This window comes from Oryctolagus cuniculus, chromosome 11 (assembly GCF_964237555.1).
Source record: "Oryctolagus cuniculus chromosome 11, mOryCun1.1, whole genome shotgun sequence".
Classification (NCBI taxonomy): domain Eukaryota; kingdom Metazoa; phylum Chordata; class Mammalia; order Lagomorpha; family Leporidae; genus Oryctolagus; species Oryctolagus cuniculus.
The window spans coordinates 24,347,315-24,369,379 of record NC_091442.1 but is presented as its reverse complement, the minus strand read 5'-3'; the positions used below and the strand labels follow the sequence as shown (position 1 = coordinate 24,369,379).

Here is a 22,065-nt window from a genome sequence, read left to right as displayed (position 1 = left end):
ACAGCTTGCAACATCAGACAAAATCTCCCCTCAGTTACCTATCAGCTCTGTGACTCATGCGTCACATGGGATAGTGGTTGGCCCCACATCCTCCCCAGCACCTCCTTACTCAAGGTGTGGCTCAGACCAGCCTCAGCGCATCACCTGGGAGCAGGGCAGAGAAATGCAAACAGACTGCCAGGCCCCACCCACCACAGGCCCCCTGAATCAGAATCTACACCTTGGTAAGATCTCCAGTGACTCACATGCACGATTCTATCAGTAACATCTGAGATATAAAAAGAGATCGGTGCGCTAAGACTATTAATAAGTATTCCTACTAGACCAAGGGTCTCACGTTGGTAAGTCACGGACCAGAATTTTCTTGGAGACTTGTTTAATGTCCTGGGATGGTTGAATAGAAACATCAGATTGGCACACACGTCCCCATCACGCCCTGCTGTGTAGCACCCTGAATATTTCCATTTATACCACCACAGGTCCCTGGAGGCACGAGTGTGCACCCACTCCTCTCCAGCCCAGATCCTATAACTAGCAAACATTTGCATAACACCATAACACGGCTTAGCTTTCTCCATTTAAAGCAAGGCACTGAAAAAAACAAACCAAAAAAAAAAAAAAAAGAAAAAAGAAAAAATGGGCTTTAAAATCAGATATGTCTGGGTTCAAATCCTGATTTGGCTATCATGTTCACTGTATGACCTTGGACAAGTTACCTTCCCTCTCTGACCCTCAGTTCCCACTTTTGTGAGACAGGGATGAGAAATGCTTGCAAGGTCACGACATGGATTAAAAACAGCACGGAAAGCGCCCGGGGGAGGAAGAACTCGCTAGGTGGAAGTAATCGGCAGAAGAGCAGCAGCTATGGCTGCACGAGTCCAGTGTGGCCATCGGGTGCTGTAATAATTATTTTCATTTTCTGAGACTCCAAGGGTTGGGGAGGCTGAGAACGTGCCCCAAGGCTACTCACTGGTGGTGTCGGCGCTCCAACCTATGCGCCCTAGCTCCGGATCTGCACTGTCCACTAGAATCTCCTGTGAGGACGGAAGTCCTCCTAGTCTTTATTGCCCAACGTGGTGGCCACTGGCCACATGTGGCTATGAGCACCTGTCCAAACTGAGGTGTGCTGGAGGTAAAAACACACTTCTGATTTTGAAGACTTAGCAGAAACAAGAATGTAAAATATCTCTTTAATTTTTTTATGCTGATTATCTGTTAAAATGATGACATTTTAAAATGCTGGGTTAAAACCTATAATTAAGTTTTATGTCACCTGCTGCCTCCTACCCTTTTTAAAGTGGCTTCTAGAAAAATCCCAATTGCATGTACAGCTCACGTGTTTCTATTGGACAGTGGGGCTCTAGAAATTCTGCAGGAAAACAACACCTGAGTGAGGAGTGCCATGTTTTTCACAAGCAGCTGTAACCCACGGTCTACCAGCAAAGCACCCTCCATGACATAAGAACAGTGGAGAAAGAAGGCACCCACCAGAAAGGGGTCTCAGGGCCCTCCTCTGAGCTTGATGAGCCCAGGAGCCCAGAGGCGGGAGTGGCTTTGCCCTGATCCTAGCAGCACAGTGGGAACCAAGCCTGAGCCTCCTCGGCCCGATTTGGCCCCCTGCTCCGCCACTCGAGTACCTCCCAGGACTTGCAGACCAGTGCTTCTGCCCGGGCGAGTGGAGCCCTCGGGTAACACGAGGCGGAGTGTGAGGCCGTGGTTCTGAGAAGTCAGAATTCTCTGGGAAGGTTTGTTGGTAGAGCCAGACCTCGAGCCACAGCTCGCCACTGCCTGGAGCCTGTGGGGCGGAGGAGCCCCCGCCAGCACCTCGGGCTGCGTCACTTGGAGGGGCGGCTCTTGTTGTAGATGAGGAAGTCTGAGATGTCGTGCCACACGTTGCTGTCGTCGTACAGGTAGGTCATGGAGGACTGCAGCGAGGGCTGCAGTGTGGACCTGTGATACTCAAAGAGCCACAGCACCAGCCCCCAGACCACCGCGGTGTGCAGCGGAAACGGGTCCCACTTGAGCTCAGGGATGTAGCCCTTCTCCACGCCCAGGCGGCACAGCGCAAACAGGACCCGTGACGTCAGGTACATGTTGATCTGCAGGGAGAGAACAGCGGGGATTACTGGAGGGCCCGGCTACTGGTAACTTTCTTCCTGCTTCTCCTGTGCCCTGGGGCGACCACTGTGCGCCGGCTCAGGGTTTTCCTAAGTTGACGTACCAGATGAATGGAAGTGAGGAGAGGGCCTCGTGGTGCAGTGGGTTAAGCTGCTGCCTGGGACATCCACATTCCATATCAGAGTCCTGGTTCAAATCCTGGCTGCTCAGCTCTGACCCAGCTTCCTGCTAATGTGCCTGGGAGGGCAGCAGATAATGGCCCAAGGACTTGGGCCCCTGCCACTCACCTAGAAGACCTGGGTGGAGTTCCTGGATCCTGGCTTTGGCCTGGTCCAGCCCTGGCTGCTGTGGGCACTTGGAGAGTGAACCAGATAGAAGATCTCTGTCTATCCTTATCAGTCTGCCTTTCAAATAAATATAGAAATAAGTCTTGAAAAAAAAAAAAGATGATTGCAAGTGGGATATAGTGGACATTTTAATATTCCTACTTATGTGCTTTATTTTACTTTTTCTTTAGAAATTAAAAAAATACAGTTATGTGGTTCAAAGCAAAAAGTAATCTGACACCAACAATATATCCATAAAAGGAAAAAAATTCATCAAAAACTTACAATTTTTCTCTGTGGAAGCCCACATGAAGAGAAGGGAAAGAAAAGCGAGAGACCTGGAGGAGATATTTACAAACCTGTATCTGACAGTGTTGGGATCTGGAATATTTCAAAACATTCTCAAGGGGGCAGCGTTGAGACGCAGTGAGTTAGGCCACAGCTTGCAACACCTGCATCCCACCTCAGAGTGCTGGTTTGAGACCCAGCTGCTCCATTTCCTTTTTTTTTTTTTTTTTTTTTTTGACAGGCAGAGTGGACAGTGAGAGAGAGAGACAGAGAGAAAGGTCTTCCTTTTGCCGTTGGTTCACCCTCCAATGGCTGCTGCGGCCGGCGTACTGCGCTGATCTGATGGCAGGAGCCAGGTACTTATCCTGGTCTCCCATGGGGTGCAGGGCCCAAGCACCTGGGCCATCCTCCACTGCACTCCCTGGCCACAGCAGAGAGCTGGCCTGGAAGAGGGGCAACCGGAACAGAATCCCATACCCCGACCGGGACTAGAACCCGGTGTGCCGGTGCTGCAAGGTGGAGGATTAGCCTAGTGAGCCGCGGCGCCGGCCAGATGCTCCATTTCCAAACCAGCTGCCTGCTACTGTGCCTGGGAAGGCAGTGGACAATGGCCCAAGTGCTTGGACCCTGCCACCCACGTGGAAGACCTGAATGGAGTTCCAGTCTCCTGGTTTCAGCCTAGCCCAGCCCCAGCTGTTGTGGCCATTTAGGGAGTGAAGCAGAGGATGGAAGATCTCTCCCTTTCCTTCTCTTTCTCCCTCTCTGTCACTCTGTCTTTCAAACAAATAAATACACCTTAAAAAAATATTCTTGGGTACCGGTGCCATAGCTATGGCATGGCAGGAAAGCCACCAACTGCGGTGCTGGCATCCCATATGGGTGCTTGTTTGAGTCCCAGCTGCTCCTCTTCCGATCTAGCTCCCTGCTAATGGCCTGGGAAAGCAGCGAAGAATGGCCCAAGTGCCTGGGCCCCTGCTCCCATGTGAGAGACCTGGAAGAAGTTCCTGGCTCCTGACTTCAGATGGGCCCAGCTCCAGCCGTTGTGGCCATTAGGGAAGTGAATCAGCAGATGGAAGATATCTCTCTCTCTGTAACTCTGCCTTCCAAATAAATAAAAAAATCTGGCCGGCGCTGTGGCTCAATAGGCTAATCCTCCACCTAGCGGCGCTGGCACACTGGATTCTAGTCCCGGTCGGGGCGCCAGATTCTTTCCCGGTTGCCCCTCTTCCAGGCCAGCTCTCTGCTGTGGCCCGGGAAGGCAGTGGAGGATGGCCCAAGTGCTTGGGCCCTGCACCCCATGGGAGACCAGGAGAAGCACCTGGCTCCTGCCTTCGGATCAGTGCAGTGCGCCGGCCGCAGCGCACCAGCCATGGCGGCCATTGGAGGGTGAACCAACGGCAAAAAGGAAGACTTTTCTCTCTGTCTCTCTCTCTGTCCACTCTGCCTGTCAAAAAAAAAAAAAAAAAAAAAATCTTTTAAAATAAATTTCTCAAAACTCAATAGTAAAAAAAAAAAATCCCATTAGAAAATGGGCAAAAGCACATAGCAGACTCATAGAATGACAGTTGTTTTAAGTAACACTGTGATCTCAAAATCAGCCCTTAAGGCCTCTTGGTTTGGCTGAAAGGCCCATGAGAGCATTTCAGGCATGGAAAGCCAAGACACTGTGGCAAAAAATGTCCTACATGAAGGATCTCTATGAGTGAGACCCCAGTGGAAAGAAGTGGCCATCAAAGAAGAATATACTTTAATCTAAAGGGAGGAGAGAACTTCTACTTTGTTTATGGCCTTGTCCAAATACTGACAGAGATTGTGGACTTAAAAGGCTCATTTCAAGAGCCTCAGGTGGTCACTGATGTCATAATAAGAGTATTAATTGTTAAGTTAACAACAAAAATCACTGTGTACTAACTCCCCATGCAGGACCTCTGTCCTCAATGAGTTATACTAAGAGTTAACTGCAAAACCAGTTCTCTCTCTGTGTGTGTGTGTGCAAATTGTTGAAATCTTTACATAGTATAGAGATGGTCTTCTGTGTACAGTTAATTGAAAATGAATCTTAATGGAGAATGGGACTGGCAAGGAGAGAGGGAGGAGGAGAAGGTGGGAGTGTAGGTGGGAGGGCTGATATGGTGGGAAGAATAACTTTATTCCAAAAGTTGTACTTGGGAAATTTGTTTTCCTTAAAAAATAAAAAAAAAAAAAAAGAAAATGGGCAAAAGATACACAGAGACATTTCACTAAAGAGGTTACACAGATGGCAAAAAGGCGCATGAAAAGACGTTCAACATCATTAGCCATCAGTAAAATGCAAATTAAAACCGCAGTGAGCTAGCACTGCACTGTACATACATCTATCAGAATAGCTAAAGTAAATAATGTGATAAATCAAATTCTGGCTAGGGTGGGTAGAAACCAGATCACCTGTAAATTCCTGGTGGGAACATAAAATGGTACAGTCACTCTGGAAAAGTTTGGCAGTTTCTCTTTTCCTTTTTTAGGTGCATTTACTTATTTGAAAGAAAGAGCTAGAGAGACAGACAGACAGACAGAGAGGAGAGGTTTTTCATCCACTGGCTCACTCCCCAAATGGATACAACAGCCAGGGCTGGACCAGTCTGAAGCCAGGAGTCAGGAACTCCATCCTGGTCTCCCACATGAGTGACAGGGGCTTGCCACTTGGGCCAGGATCTGCTGCTCCTTGGGATGCATTAGCAGGAAGCTGGCCGGGAAGCAGAGCAGCTGGAACCTGAGCCAGGCACTCAGATATGGGATGCAGGCATTGCAAAGCGGTGGCTCCATCTGCTGAGCCACAACGGCTACCCCAGTCACTGGCTCTGACCGTGGCTTGAGAGTTGGGCTGGGCTGGGGACTGTCCTGTTCACTTACTATCTGACTTCAGCGTATCTCCGAGCACCTACCGATGTGCCTACCTGGTGGACAGTCTACTATTCAGATTGTTGCCTTCTTAGATGACTTTGGCAGACTGTCTTTCAAGGAATGTAGGTTATCAAGTTTGTGACCACATGGTTGCTTACAGCGTTTCTTTATTATCTTTCTAGTGCCCAGGGGATCTGTAGCGATGGCCCCATTTCATTTGTGAAGGTGGTAAATCCTCCCCTTTCTTCTTAGGGAGCTACTAGAGGCTTATCGATTTCATTGTCTTTTCAAGAAACCAGCTTTTCCTTTAGCTGACTTTCTTTTGATTTCCTGTTTCCAATTTCATACATTTCTGCTCTGATTTTTGTTGCTGCTTCTGCTTCCTGTGGATTTAGTTTGCTCTTCCTCTTCTAAAGCGGTCTGGGTTAAGGCACTGCCTGCAATGCTGGCATCCCATACAGGCACTGGTTCGAGTCCTGACTGCTCCACTTCTAGTTCAGCTCCCTGATAATGAACCTGGAAAAGCAGCAGCCAACGGGCCAAGTATTTGGGCCCTTGTACCCATGTGGGAGACCCAGATGAAGCTCCTGGCTTAGGTCTGGCCGAGCCTCAACAGTGTAGGGAATGACAGTGGATGGAAGATCTCTCTCTGTGCCTCCTTCTCTCTAACGCTGCCTTTCAAATAAAGAAAGAAATCTTTAAAAAAAAATTTCCTAAGGTGAAAGCTCTGATTGATTTAGATCTTCTTCCACTAGTACATGCATTCAATGCTATGGATACCCCCAAATATTGCTTTCACTGCATCCTGCGAATTTTGATAAACTGTTTAATTTGTGTGCATTTTTAAAAAAAGATTTATTTTATTTATTTGAAAGACAGAGTTACAGAGAGAGGTAGAAACAGAGAGACAGAGGTCTTCCATCCACTGGTTCACTCGTCAGATGGCTGTAATGACCGGAGCTGTGCCGATCCAAAGCCAGGAGCCAGGAGCTTCTTCTGGGATCTCCCACATGGGTGCAGGGGCCCAAGGACTTGAGCCATCTTCTGCTGCTTTCCCAGGCCACAGCAGAGAGCTGGACCGGAAGTGAAGCAGCTGCGACTCGAACTGGCATCCATATGGGATGCCGGCGCTTCAGGCCAAGGCTTTAACCCACTGAGCCACAGCACTGGCCCCTGTGTGCATTTTTTAAAAAAGATTTTATTTATTTATTTGAGAGGTAGAGTTACAGACAGAGAAAGGGAGAGACAGAGAGAGAGGTCTTCCATCTGCTGGTTCACTCCCCAACGGCCGCAACAGCCAGAGCTGAGCCAATTCAAAGCCAGCAGCCAGGAGCTTCTTCTGAATTTCCCACACCGGTGCAGGGGCCCAAGGACCTGGGCCATCCTCTACTGCTTTCCCAGGCCATAGGAGAGAGCCGGATCAGAAATGGAGCAGCCGGGACTAGAACTGGCACCTACATGGGATGCAGGTGCTGCAGGTGGAGGCGTAACCTACTATGCCCCTTGTGTGCATATTTTAAAACATGAAAATAAAAATTATTGGTGTAATTTAACAATATTTAAGGAATTTGGTGGAGACAAACAGAGGGATTACCAGCTTTTCACTTTTCAAAAGGATGTTAAAAAAATAGCAACTAGCATTAGCTTCATCACTCATCACCATTTCACAAAAAAAAGGAATTTGAGGGGCTGGTATTGTGGCATAGTGGGTAAAGCCACCGCCTGCAGTGCCAGCATCCCATATGGGTACCATCCAAGTCCCAGCTGCTCCACTTCCAATCCAGCTCTCTGCTATGGCCTGGGAAGCAGTAGAAGATGGCCCAAGTCCTTGGGCCCCTGCACCCGCATGGGGGAACCACACTTCAGATCAGCACGGCTCTGGCCATTGTGGCCAGCTGGGGAGTGGACCAGCAGATGGAAGACCTCTCTCTGCCTCTATTTCTCTTTCTGTGGAACTGACTTTCAAGTAAATAAATAAATCTTAAAAAAAAAAAAAAAAAAAAGGGGTGGGGCTGGCACTGTGGTGCCGTGGGTTAAATAAAGCTGCGGCCTGCAGTGCCAGCATCCCATATGGGTGCCGGTTCATGTCCTGGCTGCTCCACTTTCCATCGAGCTCTCTACCATGGCCTGGGAAAGCATTGGAAGATGGCCCAAGTCCTTGGCCCCTGCACGCGCATGGGAAACCCGGAATAAGCTCCTGGCTCCTGGCTTCAGATCAGCTCAGCTCTGGCCTTGTGGTCATTTGGGGAGTGAACCAGCAGATGGAAGACCTCTCTCTCTCTCTCTCTCTCTCTCTCTCTGTCTCTACCTCTCTCTGTAACTCTGTCTTTCAAATAAATAAAATAAATCTTTAAAAAATTTTAAAAATTAAAAAAAAAAGGAATTTGAACCCAGTCAAAGGGTGAGTCACAGGATTAGAGACAAGCTTTTGAGTGTACTATTTTATGAAACTCTTACTTTAAGGTCATTTTATCCACATTTCACTACAGAGAGTTGTTAGGTTTTATTTTAAGTCTTTGGGGTACATGGGTGGTGTGGTGGTTAAGCTGCCCGGGGGACATCTGCTCCCATATCAGAGTAAGTCCTGGATCCTCCACTCCTGATCAAGCTTCCTGCTAATGTATACCTGGGAAGTAGTGTGTTCAGGTACTACGGTCCACCCATGTGGGAGACACAGATGGAATTCCAAGCTCCTGGTTTCAGCCTGACCCAGTCCCAACTGTTGAAGGTATTTGGGGAGTGAACCAGCAGATGGAAGACCTCTCTCTGTCTCTCTGCCTTTCAGATAAAGTGAAAATAAAGTTCTTTTTTTTTTTTTAAAGAAAAAAGAAAAGGAGGGGCCGGCGCCCTGGCTCACTTGGTTAATCCTCCACCTGTGGTGCCGGCATCCCATATGGGCGCCGGTTCTAGTCCCGGTTGCTCCTCTTCCAGTCCAGCTCTCTGCTGTGGCCTGGGAAGGCAGTGGAGCATGGCCCAAGTGCTTGGGCCCTGCACCTGCATGGGAAACTGGGAGAAAGCACCTGGTTCCTGGCTTCAGATCGGCGCAGCACCGGCCGTGGCAGCCATTTGGGGGGTGAACCAGCAGAAGGAAGACCTTTCTCTCTGTCTCTCTCTCTCACTGTCTATAACTGTACTGTCAAAAAAAAAAAAAAAAAAAAAAAGAAGGAAAAGAAAATTTTTACGCCAGAGAGCAGCACACATGTTACAGGAGCCATGGAATTCCAACAAGCTGCTTGGTTTACCAAGGGGAAAAGGAGGGAGGAAGTGAATTTCCCAGGGTCACACAGGGCCTGGTGGATCACGGAGCTCAGGCATGGCAGACAGCCAGGGGCTCATTGTCTTCATCCCCCCCCCATCTCTACTTGAACCGCGTCCAAGCCCCCAGCCCACGTCAGCGAGCTTTACCTGGCTGTTGATGTTATTGTTGTCTCCAAATATCAGGAAGCCCCCGATGAAGGCAGCCAGGAATGAGTGCACCTGGTGGGTCTTGCCCTGCATGCGGGACTGCAGGGCACAGAGACCCTTGTAGGCGAACACAAAGCAGGCCAGGTTCCGGGAATGGGTGTACGTGGCCTGCAGGATGGCCCGTAGCTTCTCCCGGAGGCTGCACAAACATAGGGAGCCCCCATGAGTGCAGGCCCGCTGCACCAGGCAAAGAGCTCGCAGCCTCTGTCCACTTTGTCCTCAGGGCTGCCCGCTGACCACATTTGGACCTTGACTGAATGCCACCTCCTCAAAGAACCCTTCCCTGACCTCTCCACACAGAAGAATGCCCATCACATCCCGTCCCCTTATCCTGCTTCTCGTTCCCTTTGCAGCCCTCGTCACCACCTGTCATGCAGATGCTCCGGCACTGTCTTTCCCTACCCCTGCCCCACCCAGTGGAAGCTGCCACAGAGTAGGGCCTAGATCTGGCTGGTTCATCCTCAGGGTCCAGAATGGGGCCTGGAACACAGTAGGTGCTCAATAAATATATATATATATATATTTTTTTTTTTGAGTGAATATGTGAAGGAATGAGTAAGTGAGTCCCTGTTGTGTGCTGGATCTGGGATTCAATTTGGAGAAAAAACAAATCTGCTCGCTGCCCTCACGGGGCGGAGGATCTGAGGGAGAAGGGAACGTGAACTAATCACAGGGCGGGTATATGGCTCAGCGGCTACGACACTGCTTGGGATGCCCTCATCCCACACTGGCGTGCCTGGCTCTAGAACAAGCTCCACTTCTAATTCTAGCTTCCTGCTGAAGCACACCCTGAGAGGCAGCAGGTGGCAGCCCAAATGCTTGGGTCCCTGCTCCTCGCATGGGAGACCTGGATTGAGTTCCAGGCTCCTGACTTCAGTCTGGGCTGTTGTAGGCATTTGGAGAGTGAACCAGCAAGTGGGAGATTCTCTGTCTCTCCCCCTGCCCTCACCCTCTCTATTTCTCTGCCTTTCAAATAAATAAAAATTAAGGAAATAAATAACTATAAGGGCCAAATTTTTCATTTAACAAGAGACGGTCCTGGGATCTGCAGAAGGCAGAGGAGTCGATGAAGTCAAGAGGGCACTCAGCACCTGTGAAGGACCCGGGGGCCCGGGGACAGATGGGACCTGGACAACAAAGGACACTGTCACAGAGAAAGATGGGGGGTGGGGGCGGAAGTGGAGTCATGCTGAGTTTTGTCTTTATCCTGAGAGGTGAGCACAGCAGGTGATTCAGTTGATCTTTTCAAGACCACTAGGGGGCAGCAAGGAGAAGGCAAACCCAAGTGCCCTCCGGGAGTCTGGGGGCCACCTGGCCGTGCGGCAGTCCACCAGGCTGCGGCCTGGGTCTCGCCCCTCAGTTCTCTGCAAGAAGGCTAGACTTCCCTGTGAACTCCTGAGCTTGTCAATGTCACTAAGGACCCTGCCTTCAAAGGGGTCCCAGGGACTGGCCACACTCCTCACCCCACGGCCACCACCAAGGTCCCAGCCACTACTATTGCTCACCTGAGTCTTTTTTTTTTTTTAAGATTTATTTATTTATTTGAAATGCAGATACCCTCCAGGCACATTAGCTGTGAACTGACCCAGCACCCTGATATGGGACTCCAGTGTCGCAAGCTTAATCCACTGTCACAACACCCCACTTACTGCACACCTACTTCTGCCCGTGTGCTCCCCTCACCACACCAACCTGTTCCTAAATGCTTGACCTTCACACTGTTAAAAGCAAAGTCAGACACGGGCACCTCCTTATGATTTCCTGCTTCCTTTAAAGGAAAAGCCAGACTCCGTCACAGCTTAATCTGGGCAGGACGAATCCCAGGTACTGCCCTGAGTCTCCCCTCTGTCTGCCTTCCCCTTTAACTCCTCTGCTCCAGCCTCCTCACACCCACCAGGCAGGATCCCACCTCAGGACCCTTGCACCCGGCATTCCTGCACTCCCCCCCCACAGTGCTTCACTTCAATGTCACCCCCCCAGAGACCACGCCCACTGAACTCTGCAGCCCTCCCCACCTCCCCCACCTCCACTCCCCTCCCCTAATATCCCTGCTCCTGTTTTGCCTTTTGCTGTGTCTATTACCTTCCAAGGCACCACACACCTTCCTTCTGTTTCTTTTCCACTACCCCATGCAAGACCATAAGCTCTGGGAGGACCAAGAGTGCTGGTTGGTTTTGTTCCTTGCTGTCCTGAATGAATGAGTTCATTAAAAAAAAAAAAAATTCAGGGGCCGGCACAGTGGTGGCATAGAGGGTAAAGCCACCGCCTGCTGTGCCGGCATCCCATTTGGGAGCCAGTTCGAGTCCCTGCTGCTCCATTTCTGATCCAGCTTTCTGCTATGACCTGGGAAAGTAGTGGAAGATGGCCCAAGTCCTTGGGCCCCTGCACCTGTGTGGGAGACCCAGAAGAAGCTCCTGGCTTCATATTGGCACAGCTCGGGCCATTGCAGCCATCTGGGGAGTGAATCAGTAGGCGGAAGACCTCTCTCTCTCTCTCTCTCTCTCTCTCTCTCTCTCTCTCTCTTCGCCTCAACCTCTCTGTAACTCTACCTTTCAAACAAATAAATAAATCTTTAAAAAAAAATTCAGAGCGCTAAAAACCAAAATGAATACTAGAACCAAGAACAAAAGGGAAAATCTTGAAGGTTAACTCTGGCCGAGTGCCACCCCTCTAAGCCCTAGGTGAGTCTCCACACCTGTTTCCATGAGAAGACATTTTCCCAGAAGTGCCTTGAGCAGTGTTAGAGGTCAGGGACAGCTTCCCAGCCAATGAGCTCTTCAGAGAACAGGTGTGGGTGCCAGGAGGGAAATAAAGGCAGGGGGGAGAGGAAAGGGCATTCCTGGAAGGGGCGGTGCCTGAGCACTGCAGGGGCACGTGTGTGGGCTGGTGGCAGGTTCTGTAGGGTGCCACGGGCAGCCGGGGGTGCACCCTGCACGGATACGGCCCAGGCGAGGCTGCAGAAGGCCGGGCTGGGCAGCTGGGCATCTTTGGAAGGTCACTGGGGAGCCAGGGGCATATTCTAGGCAGAGGCAATGGGTCAGAGGTGTGATGGGGACAGGCTAGATCCAGCCACAGAGCTACTGCAACCACCCCGGCCCTGGGAGCTGACCCCATTCTGTCCCAGTTGGCAGGGCATCCCGAGAGGGCACGTACCTGCCGCTCCTGAAGAGAAAGGTCATGACCAGCGCGTGAGGGGCCCGGATTTTGACTCCATAGCTGTAGGAACAGAGGAAGGCAGTTACCAGGGCATCGCGGCGCCCAGTTCCCCCTGCCCTGGCTGCTCCCTGCAGCCCCTTGTTCCCACCCCTCGCGCCAACACCACTTTTGGAGAAGTAATGCTGGCTTCGCAGTTGGCTCTCAATTCAAATTCCAGCTCTAAATTTCCTGGTGGTGCAGCCTCGGGCTTGTCACTCTGCGGAGCCTCCATTTCTCCATCTGTAAAAGGGAGGTGAAGTCTTGGGGCGCTGGTTGTGATTCAGCGGTAGGAGATGACGTGGGTAAGAGGTCACCACCATTCCTGCTCAACTGGCTTTGTGGAGTTGCTCCCTTGGCTCCGTCTGATGGTCCCCCTGCAGGCAGATTCTCCTTCTAAAATCATAAATTTGGGGCCGGTGTGTGTGGCATAGCCAGTTAAGCCGCCACCTGCGATGCCAGCATCTCACATGGATTCAAGTCCTGGCTGCCCCACTTCCAATCCAGCTCCCTCCTGAGAAAGCAGTGGAGGATGGCCCAAGTGCTTGGGCCCTGCACCCACGGTGGGGAAAAACCTCCAGGCTCCTGGCTTTTGCCTGGCCTCGCTCTGGCCATTGAGGCCATTTGGGGAGTGAACCAGCAGGTGGAAGACCTCGTTCTCTGTCTGTTCTCCACCCCCCAACTCTCCCTTTCAAATAGACAAAATAAATACATAAATCTTTTCAAAAACACAAACACGGCCGGCGCCGTGGCTCGATAGGCTAATCCTCCGCCTTGCGGCGCCGGCACACCAGGTTCTAGTCCCGGTCGGGGTGCCGGATTCTGTCCCGGTTGCCCCTCTTCCAGGCGGTGGCCATTGGAGGGTGAACCAACGGCAAAGGAAGACCTTTCTCTCTGTCTCTCTCTCTCACTGTCCACTCTGCCTGTCAAACAAACAAACAAACAAACAAAACCACTTGGGGCCAGTATTGTGACAGAGCAAGTTAAGCCTCCTCCTGCGATGCCAGCGTCACACATGGGCGCAGGTTTGAGGCCAGCTGCTCCATTGCCGATCCAGTTCCTTGCTAATGCTCTTAAGAAAGCAGCAAAAGATGGCGCAACTGCTTGGGCCTCTGCACCCACACAGGAGACCAGGAAGGAACTCCCGGCACTGGCCTGGCCCAGACCCAGCTGCTGCAGCAATCTGGGGAGTGAACCAGCGGATGAAAGATGTCTCTGTTTCTCTCTCTCTCTCTCTGCCTTTCTAGTAAATAAATCTAAAAGAAAAAAATGTGCTACAGGACTTGGCCCCTGCTCACCTCTCTGCGTGCCCCTTGAATCCTGCTCCAGCTCCCCTGGCCTTCCTGGGGTTCCTCTGACCACCAGCTTCCTCTCTACCTCCCGACCTTGGCCCAGACCGCTCCCTGTGCCTGAGTCCCCTGTGCCTACTCCTTGCACAGCCTCCTTTCCCTCAGCTCCCTGGTCCCAGCTGGGATGCTCCAGGTGATGTGTTCATCACTTTTCACTCCCAGTCTCACGGCTCACTTGCTGCTGTGGCCTCTGGGAGTCTGGCTCCTCCCCTGCACAGTCCCTGGTGCCCTGCACGGTATTTGACATACGGTATGTGCTCAACAGATGACTGCTGACTGATTTCCAGTATAGTCCTAAATGATCCACGAAGGAAAGTAATTTCTGGGAGGTTCTACCTTTAGTTTGGTCCATCTTTTTGTTGTTGTCTTTTTATTTCTTTATTTTATTTGAAAGGCAGAGTGACAGAGAGAGGGGGAGAGAGAGATTTTATATCCACTGGTTTGCTCCCCAAATGGTTGTAATAACCAGGTCTGGATCAGGCCAAAGCCAGGATCCAGGAATTCCATCCAGGTCTCCCACATGGGTGGCAGGGTCCCAAGTACTTGAGACGTCATCTGGTAGCTCCCAGGAGCATTAGCAGGGAGCTGGGCCAGAGGCAGAGGTGGGAATTCTTAAAAACAGTCACTAAGTAACACATATTTCCTTCTACCTATTCAAAATGTACCTCTCTCCAAATATTCTACCTAGGAGGACCTTGACTTTGTAAAGTGCATGAGAACACCAGGCTGGGGGGATATGCTACAGTGCAGTTTATTAACAGGGTCCTCCGGCCTACAAGACCACAACTTTTCTACAATGCCAAAATTATCTGTGCATTGCTTTTTTTTTTTTTTTTTTTTTTTTTTTTGGACAGGCAGAGTGGACAGTGAGAGAGAGACAGAGAGAAAGGTCTTCCTTTTCCATTGGTTCACCCCCCAATAGCCGCTGTGGCCGGCACACTGCGGCTGGTGCACCGTGCTGATCCGAAGCCAGGAGCCAGGTGCTTCTCCTGGTCTCCCATGGGGTGCAGGGCCCAAGCACTTGGGCCATCCTCCACTGCACTCCCGGGTCACAGCAGAGAGCTGGCCTGGAAGAGGGGCAACTGGGACAGAATCCAGCACTTCAACCGGGACTAGAACCCAGTGTGCTGGTGCCGCAGGCAGAGGATTAGACTAGTGAGCAACAGCACCAGCCTGTGCATTGCTTTTAAAGTCATTAAACATTTTTAAAAGACTTATTTATTTGAAAGACAGAGTGATTGATAGAGAGAAAAAGAGAGATCTTCTCTCTGCTGGCTCACTCCCCAAATGGCCTCAACAGCTGGGGCTGGGCCAGGTTGAAGCCAGGAGCCTGGAACTCCATTTGGTCTCCCAGGTGGGTGTAGGCGTATCCATCAATGCCTTCCCAGGAGAATTAGCAGGGACGCCAGATCAGAAGCAGAACAGTCAGGACTCCAACCAGTGCCGACTCCCGGCTTCAGTCTGGGTCAGTTCTGGCTGTTGTGAGCATTTGGGGAGTGAACCAGCAGTTGGGAGAACTCTCTCTAATAAATAAAAATCTGAAAACTAAATATAGGGAGGAGTATAGGTATTTGCATGGTTCCTGTTTCTGCAGGAAGACACGTGAGAATGAATAAGAGGTGGCCTCCAGGTGAGGGGACTGTGACAGCGATGAGGCAGGCAGGAAGCTTTAGCATCTAACCTTTTTTTTTTTTTTTTTTTTTTTTTTGACAGGCAGAATGGACAATGAGAGAGAGAGACAGATAGAAAGGTCTTCCTTCCATTGGTTCACCCCCCAAATGGCCACTATAGCCAGAGCTATGCTGATCCGAAGCCAGGAGCCAGGTGCTTCTCCTGGTTTCCCATGGGGTACAGGGCCCAAGCACTTGGGCCATCCTCCACTGCACTCCCGGGCCACAGCAGAGAGCTGGCCTGGAAGAGGGGCAACCGGGAAAGAATCTGGCACCCCGACCGGGACTAGAACCCCGTGTGCCGGCGCCGCTAGGTGGAGGATTAACCTATTGAGCCGAGGCGCCGGTTAACCTTTTCTGTCTTTAGTAAATGTGTTAGCTAATTTAAACAGGAGGGGTCGGCACTGTGGTATGGTGGGCTAAGCCTCTGCTGCAGTGCTGGCGTCCCATATGGGCACGGGTTCACGTCTTGGCTGCTCCTCTTCTGATCCAGCTCTCTGCTGTGGCCTGGGAAAGCAGTGGAAGATGGCCCAAGTGCTTGGGCCCCTGCACCCGCGTGGGAAACCAGGAGGAAGCACCTGGCTCCTGGCTTCGGATCAGCATAGCTCTGGCTATAGTGGCCATTTGGGGGGTGAACCAACAGAAGGAAAACCTTTCTATCTGTCTCTCTCTCTCTCACTGTCTAACTCTACCTGTCAAAAAAAAAAAAAAAAAAAAAGGGCCTTCCTTCTACCCCAGACGCACTCTGAACAGTACCCCAAACTCCCTACCCCTGCCAAGCCCCTCCCTGAAGCCCTCACACTCAGACGGGAGCAGGTCACTCTCCTGTTCACAGCATCACTCCTGGGAAACGGGACGCCTGGATTAGACAGGACTTGCAGGACATCATCACAGTGCAGCGCGATGTTCCGGAGAGCCTCGGCCTGAACAAACTACCTGTAGAGCACCTTCGTGGGACGACGGGGACAACGTGACTCCCGACCAGGTGACAGCCACTATTATAGAATTAGCATTAATTTATTCAATGCAGTCAGCATAATTTAGCCACATGGGAGAATGCTCTTATTTTTATAAATGCATATTAAAATACTTAGAGGTGGTTTGATGGAGTTCCTGGCTCCTGGTTGGGGCCTGGCCCAGCCCCAGCCATTACAGCCATTTGGGGAGTGAACCAGCAGATGGAAGATCTTTCTCTCTCTGCCTCTCTCATAACTCTTTCTTTCTTTCTTTCTTTCTTTCTTTCTTTCTTTCTTTCTTTCTTTCTTTCTTTCTTTCTTTCTTTTTAATTTTTTGACAGGCAGTGTGGACAGTGAGAGAGAGAGAGATAGAGAGAAAGGTCTTCCTTTTGCCATTGGTTCACCCTCCAATGGCCGCCGTAGCTGGCGCGCTGCGGCCAGCGCACTGCGCTGATCCGATGGCAGGAGTCAGGTACTTACCCTGGTCTCCCATGGGGTGCAGGGCCCAAGCACTTGGGCCATCCTCCACTGCCTTCCCGGGCCACAGCAGAGAGCTGGCCTGGAAGAGGGGCAACCGGGACAGAATCCAGCGCCCCGACCGGGACTAGAATCCGGTGTGCCGGCGCCGCAAGGCAGAGGATTAGCCTAGTGAGCTGCGGCGCCGGCCTCATAACTCTGTCTTTCAAATAAACAAATAAAATATGTAGAGGTGAATATCAAAGTAACTTAAAATATACAAAGTTTGTAGTCTGCGCTGTGGCATAGTAGGTTAAGCCTCTGCCTGTGGCAACTGCATCCCATGTGGGCACTGGTTCAAGTCCCAGCTGCTCCACTTCTGATCCAGCTCCCTAACGGCCTGGGAAAGCAGTGGAGGATGGCCCAAGTGCTTGGACCCCTGCACCCATGTGGGAGACCTGGAAGAAGCTCCTAGCTCTTAGCTTCAGATCGGCCCAGCTCCAGCTGTTGCAGACATTTGGGGAGTGAACTAACAGATGGAAGATCTCTCTCTCTCTGTCTTTCCCTTTCTCCCTCTCTCTGTAACTCTGCCTCTCAAATAAATGAATAAATCTAAAAATTTTTTTTTACAAAGGTCATGTATCTCAGTCATCCATGTTGGTCTCCCTGAGCAGATCACAGTCAGCATATTCTATTCCACCTCTGGGCTTTTGTTCAAGCCATTGCCTTACCTTGGATGCCCTTTTCTCTCTGACAAACTCCAAGCAGCCTTCAAAAATATCACCATCACCTCCTTCAAAAATGTCACCATCACCTCCTTCAAAAACGTCACCATCACCTCCTTCAAAAATGTCACCATCACCTCCTCTGTGAAGCATCCTGATCACCTGGTATTGTCATGATGGTTTACAGTTTTTTAACTATTTAATTTTTATTTGGAATGAAGAGAGACAGAGACAGACAGAGAGGGATCTTCCATCCATTGGTTTACTCCCCAAACGCCCACAACAACCAGGGCGGGGCCAGGCCAAAGCCAGGAGCCTGGAACTCCACCCAGATCTCCCACACGGGTGGCAGGAGCCCAGGTACTTGAACCACCACCTGCTGCCTCCCAGGGTGCACATTTGCAGGACGCTGGAATCGGAAGAGGAACCGTCTTGAGCCCAGGAACTTCAACGTGGGATGTGGGCGTCCCAAGCCAAATACCCACCCGTGGTATAGTCGGTTAGTTGTCAGTCTCTCCTCTTGAACTCGAGATCCACAGAGACGAGCACAGCGTCTCAGCACTAGCCAGCAACGGGAACACTGCCCGAGAGCACCTCTGCATGGATGCCTGTCGCTTATATTGTGCAGGAGAGGAAACCGAGGCCAGAAGCGAAGGACTGCTCAGCTTTTAAAATGAAGCAACTGGGATTGCAGCCCAAGGGCCTGACTGCAGAAAGCGCCTGCCCCGGCCTGGAAGGCCCACGGGAGGTGCAGGGAGAGCTGGAGTGGGGACGGGTGTACAAAGTCAACATTGGGCAATGCCTGCTGGCGGCAGGATTATGTGGCTCCTATTCCCTCTTACTTTGCCCTGTGAATACCCGGCAAAGGGGCCGCTGATGTAATAATCTCAGGGTCCACCGCACCCTGCTCACACCAGGAGTGGCTGATAGGATCTGGTCAGACTCAGCCGGAACCAGCTTCTACCTGACTCTGAGTGTCCATGGAAGCCAACAGCTCGGCCTTGGGATTGGGCAGCCCTGGGTTTGAATCCTGGCTCCAACCCAGGCCAAGGGATGTGACCCTGAGCAAATGAGTTTACTTCTCTGAGCCACAGTTTAGTCATCCGGAAAATGGAACAATGGCAACTCCCACCATGCACACTTCCTAATACATTCAACAACTATTTGAGAGCCTATTATATGCTAGGTACTGGGGATACACTGAGCAACAAAGCAGAGAAATTTCTGTCCTCATGAGGCTCACTTTGTAGTGAAAGAGACGCATTATAAAAACAAGATATATAACTGAACTGCTTAGTGTCAGATGCTGACAACACTACAGAGAAACATCAGGTGGGGCGTTCAGGGAGGGTCTCAGTGAGGAAATGACCCTTAAGCAGAGTCCTCAAAGAGGTGAGGGAGTGGGGCTGGTGCTGCAAGTCAAGCCTCAGCCTGCGGTGCCGGCATCCCATATGGGCGCCAGTTTGAGACCCAGCCGCTCCACTTCCGATCCAGCTCCCTGCTAATGTGCCTGGGAAAGCAGTGGAAGATGGCTCAAGTCCTTGGGCCCCTGCGCCCACAGAGGAGACCCAGAAGAAGCTCCTGGCTTTAGTCTGGCCCAGCCCTGGCTGTTGCAGCCATTTGGGGAGTGAACTAGCAGTTGGAAGATTGTCTGTCTCTCTCTCCTCTCTCTGTAACTCTGCCTTTCAAATAAATTAAAAAGTATATATTTTTTAAAAAAGGTGAGGGGGTAATCCAGGTGGACATCAGGTGAATGTGACATAGGAACACAGCCAACGGTTAAACACACACAGGTGCTGTGCTAGACATCTCGCACATATTGCCAATCATCTGATAGCATCAGTGTTCTCGTCCTGCCCATGCCACAGAAGTTGAGGTGAAATGACAACCCCAAGACCTCCCAGGTGGGAGGCAGTGGGCAGTCCACATCTTCACCACTGAGCCCTGCTGCCATGAGGATGCCGGCTGCAGGGAGACACGGGGCCTTCTCAGGCTTGGGTGGCTCTGTCCCCAGCTCTGGCACGCTGGGTCCTCAATCAATGCTTGCTTGAGGTTTAAAGGAGGCCAAGCCCCCTTCCAGGCATCACCCAGGCAAAAAGACCCCCAGACTTCCCGTCCTGCAGGTATGAAGGCCAGGGTGAGATCAGCTTCCCCAGCTTCTTTTACACCTATTGTCACGCCCAGACATACCGGTGCCACATGGGGACTTAGCGCTGGAGTCCTACAGATGAGGCGTGAGACGCAGGATGGAAGCCCATGGACAGCGGCATGTGGGGAGCATAGGCAAGAGGCGTCCACCTGCCTGCTGGAGGCCAGAGTCAGAGTCCAGTTTCCCAGCTATGCAGAGGTGGCCATGGAGGCCTGACAGGGCCAAGAGTACACCATGAGGCGGCGTCAACCAGACCCAAATGAAGGAATACAGCAGCTGGCAAGGAGAGGCTCGGTTGTAATACACGGAGGACCCAGAAACAGCACGGTGGGAGCCCCAGATCAGACCGGGCAAGGTGCCCGGTACCCAAAACCCAGCTCCCGCTGCACGGATGGTGCACAGTGAGACCTAGGAGCATGCGAGCGCTGCTCAAGGGCGCCCAGTGCGGCGGCGCCAGGCCTCGAACTGGCACCTCCGACCCATGCCAGGCCCGCCCCTCGGCCCCTGCCGGCCCGACGTCCCACTTACACGGCCCCGTTCCGGAAGCCCTTAAGCACCGCCAAAGCAGCGTGGTAGCGGCGCTTTCGCAGCAGCGTGTTGACGGCCAGGAGCAGAGCCTGCAGCTGTGGCGGGGCGGCCATAGCGCGGGACGCGCGCGAGGTTGAGGGACGGAGCTGGACTCGCACTGACAGCCCCTGGTTCCTGCTGCACTGCCCAAAGTGCCTGGGCAGCGCCGCCTCGGCTTTGCTCCCATAGGCTGAATCGGCTGTCACACACACAAGGAAAGCCAATCACAGAACGCAACCGTCTACGGAGCGAATGAGACTTCTCTCGCACTTCGGAATACTTGTCTGATTGGGAGCGAAGGAAGAGCTTCTAACCAATCACAGTGGGCTCTGACGTCTCAAGAAAGTCACACGCCTGGGATTGTCCAATCATAAGGCAGTTTCCTTAGGGGTGTGTCCACCCTCGCCTCAGGTTCGGAGGGAGGCGTGTCACCTGTGGACTTGGCAGAAAGGGCGTTTGCTGGGAGAGGAGCCACCCTCCTCAGAGCTGGGATGGGTGACTTTTAGGTGGTGACACCGGGAAGACCGGGTTTCGTCTTTACACAGGACAATTCCGACCGTGCAGTCCTTATCACAGAGATCTTCTCGGAGCGCAAATCCCACGGCACCCTCAACGGCTTCCACTTAAAGTACAAACTCCTTCCCAAGGCCGGCGACAGACGACCTCGCGAGATCAGCCCCTGCCTCCTATCTATCTATCTATCTATCTATCTATCTATCTATCTATCTACCTACCTACCTATCTATCTATCTGGTAGAGTTACAGACAGTGGTGAGAGGGAGAGACAGTGAGAAAGGTCTTCCTTATGTCAGTTCACTCCCCAGATGGCCGCCACGGCTGGAGCTGCGCTGATCCGAAGCCAGGAGCCAGGAGCTTCTTCCAGGTCTCCCATGTGGGTGCAGGGCCCAAGCACTTGTGCCATGGATGGGTGACATTTACATACTATGTTACTGTGTGAGGTTCCTGTTGGGTGACTGCTACATATGGAGTGGTGGCTGTGACTTGTGAGGGCCACCTCTGGTATTCTGGCCATGTCGTATCTACCTGCAATATTGTTGTCAAAAGTCGGAGAAGAAGAGAATATTGGGTGTATTTTATCACTGGAACTGAATTTTCTTTTCTTTTCTTTTCTTTTCTTTTCTTTTTTAAATAATGGTAGTCTAATTTGTCACTGAAAACAGTGACTATTCTAGATAATACACAAAAGTATTCTCTTAAAAGCTCTGTGATACTTAAACACTTGAGTAGTGATCAGGCTGATTATTAAGCTGGTAACTGCTAACACAAAGATATGAATCTCGGAGCGCCGAAGCCTCTTAGGACATGAGGGCATTTGCTGGTTTCAGTTCAGCAACCACACAAGGTAGGAAGCACGAAAGTGAAAGTTCAGGGCATGTCCACAGTGAAGAGTCTTGAAATGCAATCTGCTCGCAGTCAGCCGAGACGCGCAGGGATTGGACGCTTCAGCCTGGTGTGATCTGAGCCTCTGCACACCCCGTGCCTCGAGCCAGGGAGCTGCAGAAAAGATGGCTTTGGAGCTGAGCAGAGCAGTTCAAGGAATGGGAAAGAGGCACTTTTAAAACTTCTTCCTTGAGACGTTGGGACCATTGATGAGTCCTTTTGTATCCCAGGGATCAAGGAATCCCAGATAGGAGGCTGGTGGTGTGGCGTACTGGGTTAAGCTGTCGACAGCAACGCTGGCCTCCCATATGGGCACTGGTTCGAGTCCCAGCTGCTCCACCTCTGATCCAGCTCCCTGCTAAAGGCCAGGGAAGAGCAGCAGCCGATGGCCCAAGTACTGGGCCCCTGCCACCCTCGTGGGAGGCCTGCCACGCCCCTAGCAGAACTTGTACAAGTATCACCCTGAAGAGTGAGTCACTCAGCCCTGACACTTGGCCCTCATTGGCACTGGGTATTTGGGAAC

The 22,065-nt window shown here is 51.5% G+C and overlaps 1 protein-coding gene across 2 annotated transcripts; it reads right to left on the bottom strand.

Moving 5' to 3' along the window:
• Positions 1 to 359: 359 nt before the first annotated feature.
• PXMP4 (peroxisomal membrane protein 4) lies at positions 360 to 20,402 on the bottom strand. Of its 2 annotated transcripts, none has more exons than XM_002710800.5 (4): positions 20,103 to 20,402; positions 12,231 to 12,293; positions 9,018 to 9,216; positions 360 to 2,099 (listed from the first exon to the last, which is right to left on the bottom strand). In XM_002710800.5, the coding sequence occupies exons 1-4, from the start codon at positions 20,213 to 20,215 to the stop codon at positions 1,836 to 1,838; spliced, it is 639 nt and encodes a 212-aa protein (XP_002710846.1). In that variant the 5' UTR covers positions 20,216 to 20,402; the 3' UTR covers positions 360 to 1,835. The 2 variants fall into 2 exon arrangements, with proteins under 2 accessions (XP_002710846.1, XP_069908055.1); XM_070051954.1 differs by lacking the exon at positions 20,103 to 20,402 and adding an exon at positions 19,616 to 19,799.
• Positions 20,403 to 22,065: the final 1,663 nt, after the last annotated feature.

Excerpts from the sequence above, each read along its gene's own strand:
- PXMP4 (XM_002710800.5), bottom strand. The coding sequence starts at position 20,215 with ATGGCCGCCCCGCCACAGCTGCAGGCTCTGCTCCTGGCCGTCAACACG. Across the intron at positions 12,294-20,102 it reads GGCTTCCGGAACGGGGCCGT|CTATGGAGTCAAAATCCGGG; the intron begins GTAAGTGGGACG and ends CTGTTCCTACAG. Across the intron at positions 2,100-9,017 it reads ACAATAACATCAACAGCCAG|ATCAACATGTACCTGACGTC; the intron begins GTAAAGCTCGCT and ends CTCTCCCTGCAG.